This window comes from Austrofundulus limnaeus, unplaced genomic scaffold, assembly GCF_001266775.1.
Source record: "Austrofundulus limnaeus strain Quisiro unplaced genomic scaffold, Austrofundulus_limnaeus-1.0 Scaffold47, whole genome shotgun sequence".
Lineage (NCBI taxonomy): Eukaryota > Metazoa > Chordata > Actinopteri > Cyprinodontiformes > Rivulidae > Austrofundulus > Austrofundulus limnaeus.
This window is the reverse complement of record NW_013952449.1, coordinates 2,287,514-2,289,946: the sequence shown is the minus strand read 5'-3', so window position 1 is coordinate 2,289,946 and position 2,433 is coordinate 2,287,514. Positions and strand designations below refer to the sequence as shown.

Genomic DNA, 2,433 nt, shown 5'->3' with positions numbered 1-2,433 from the left:
TTTAGTTTACAAAAACAAAAAACAAAAAAGAAATAAAAAATAAAAAATAAAGGTTTAACTCGTTGAACAACAATTCATACATTTACATATTTCTCCAACAAATTAACTTTTATAACTCTCTTAAATATACACATTGACCTGACATTTTTAATGTCATCTTCCAGATTATTGCATAATCTCATACCCTGGACTGAAGTACTCCGTTCCTTCAAACTGGTTCTAAATTTAGGTTTAACAAACATCTTTATCCCCTTGAGATTATAAACAACTCTCTCTATAAGGAATAAGGAAGAATGTTAAATATTCAGTGAGATGGAGACCAAGAAGTCAATAGAATGAACTTAATTAGATTTAAAAAAGAGAGGAATAACTTAGTAGAGCTACAACAGACTCAATATTTAATTCTCTTAAGTTTGAGAAAAGACATTTTGTGTCTCTTAGCCAGAAAAAGCTGCAGTGAGCGTCTAACAAGAAAGACAGATAACCATCTAAAAAAAACCTTCATAGTCTTCTGGAAGAACAAACACTGTGAATTTGTTGAAAGTACTTTAGACATAATATTACAGCAGGACCATCAGTGATCATAGAACTAAGAGAAAGGTTCTCCAATGATAACAAGTTAACTATGATCTAGAGTGGAAACACTGGAAATGAAGTATTTGTGTGGAACATCCGGGAGGGAAAATAATGAGGAGTCTCCTCACCTTTTTGTCCAAGATGCTGATGAAGAGGAACCTCTGACGTGGAGCCAGTCCTGCTCCGGCCTGGCTCGGACCCACACATTCACTCTGCTCCAGGGCCTCGAAGCGCTGAAAGCCTTTATGAGCTGTGCAGAATAAAACGTCAACACACAGTAAGACTGGTTCTTACACAAGGTTCTTTAAGAGGTGCTAAAAAAAACAGTTGGAGCTACAATCACAAACATTAAGACAGAAAGAGATCACTTTATCTTTACACTATAACAAGATTTATGGTGCATTATTTAGAAACTAATCTGATAAGATGCTATTGTTGTTGTTGTTATTAAAGGCTGGTCCAAATGCAAAAGGTGATGCTTTTTTGTCTTTGTGTGTTTGTCTGTCTGTTAGCAAAATATCTCCTGAAAGTAACCATGGGATGTACGTCTACAGTGATTAACTTTTGGAAACAAATTAATCCACTCACAGCAAACATTTACAGGTATTGAGGTAAAATTTGGCGTGGTCATAGCTGATAAGGATCCTCAACATATAGGCTGAGCTCTAACAAATTGTACAAAAACTTGATTTAAAAATTTGTCATTAAATATCTGGAGTCAACTACTGATTCTTCTAGTGAAGCTCACAGGGGAGAATAATCAAATGTATGTTTACAGCTGATTCACCCAATTCAAGATGTCTGCCACAGACAACTGGTTTTAGAAAAAGCAAAAATGTAAATTTTACAAATACTGTGATAAAATGGTTGTTGTACTTCGTCACCAAAGTGAGACAAGATTATAATAATAACTTTAAGGAAAAAGATGTTTTCCTGCAAACTGAACCTCTTGGCCTTTCTCCTGTCTTTTCATATGAAGCCAACATTAAATATATCAATTTGTTTTATGCCAAAATATTTATACAGAAATATGCAATTAACTTTATTCAATATATCTCCAATTATTGTAAATCAGAAGCCACATTGTTAGTTATATCAAGCACGGGTGGATTTTATTTAGTTGTCTTTTTACCTTCTGTTTATGTCAGCTTCAAGCTGCTGACTGATGATTATCTACTAAATCTAAACCCACAAGGAAAACGGTTGGACACAGCAAGTGCTGCTGCATTAAATAACATCGTTTGAGGTAGTTTTAGTGTAGTAGTGGCTAAATGAGTTTTAACTAGCAGAATATGGCCACTGGGCAGAATTATTACTAGGGGTGTAATTCAGCAGGTTTATAGTGATACAATATTTTATCAATTCGTTTGGATGACGATACGATGTTTCTTGATATCACATCTGTCATGATACAATTTTAATTCAGGCGTATGACGACAATACGGATTAATGTTTTTGTTTTATCTTGATGTAATTGAATCAATCATTTAATCTATATATTAATGTGGACTGATGTATTGTTACACCCCTAATTATCACCACCAATATTAAGACTCTACTGAAGCTGCCTGCACTTCAGATCACTGCCAGCAGGACAATATGAGAAATCTACAGAGGAACACTGGCAGCTGCTTGTCCTGATCCATAACTGATAAAAAAAAAACTTACATTTCTCTTAAAATTGTCAAATTAGATGAAAAACCGCACAAAAACAAGACAACACACAGAAAGCTAGGCAAGCAATTCACTTTAATTTGTTAGGAGGAACTACTTTTGGGGGTGTTTGATTATTTTTTATGAATTATTCATTTCATGAACTTAAACTAAATCAGAAATATATATATATATATATATATA

At 33.8% G+C, this 2,433-nt stretch overlaps 1 protein-coding gene across 1 annotated transcript in view; it reads right to left on the bottom strand.

Moving 5' to 3' along the window:
• The window catches only part of szt2 (SZT2 subunit of KICSTOR complex), a gene marked incomplete in the record, with an annotated part of 111,681 nt that overhangs the window by 34,220 nt on the left and 75,028 nt on the right, over positions 1-2,433 (bottom strand). The window contains 1 exon segment of the mRNA XM_014008071.1: positions 701-826. Coding sequence (XP_013863525.1) covers positions 701-826 — 126 coding nt within the window.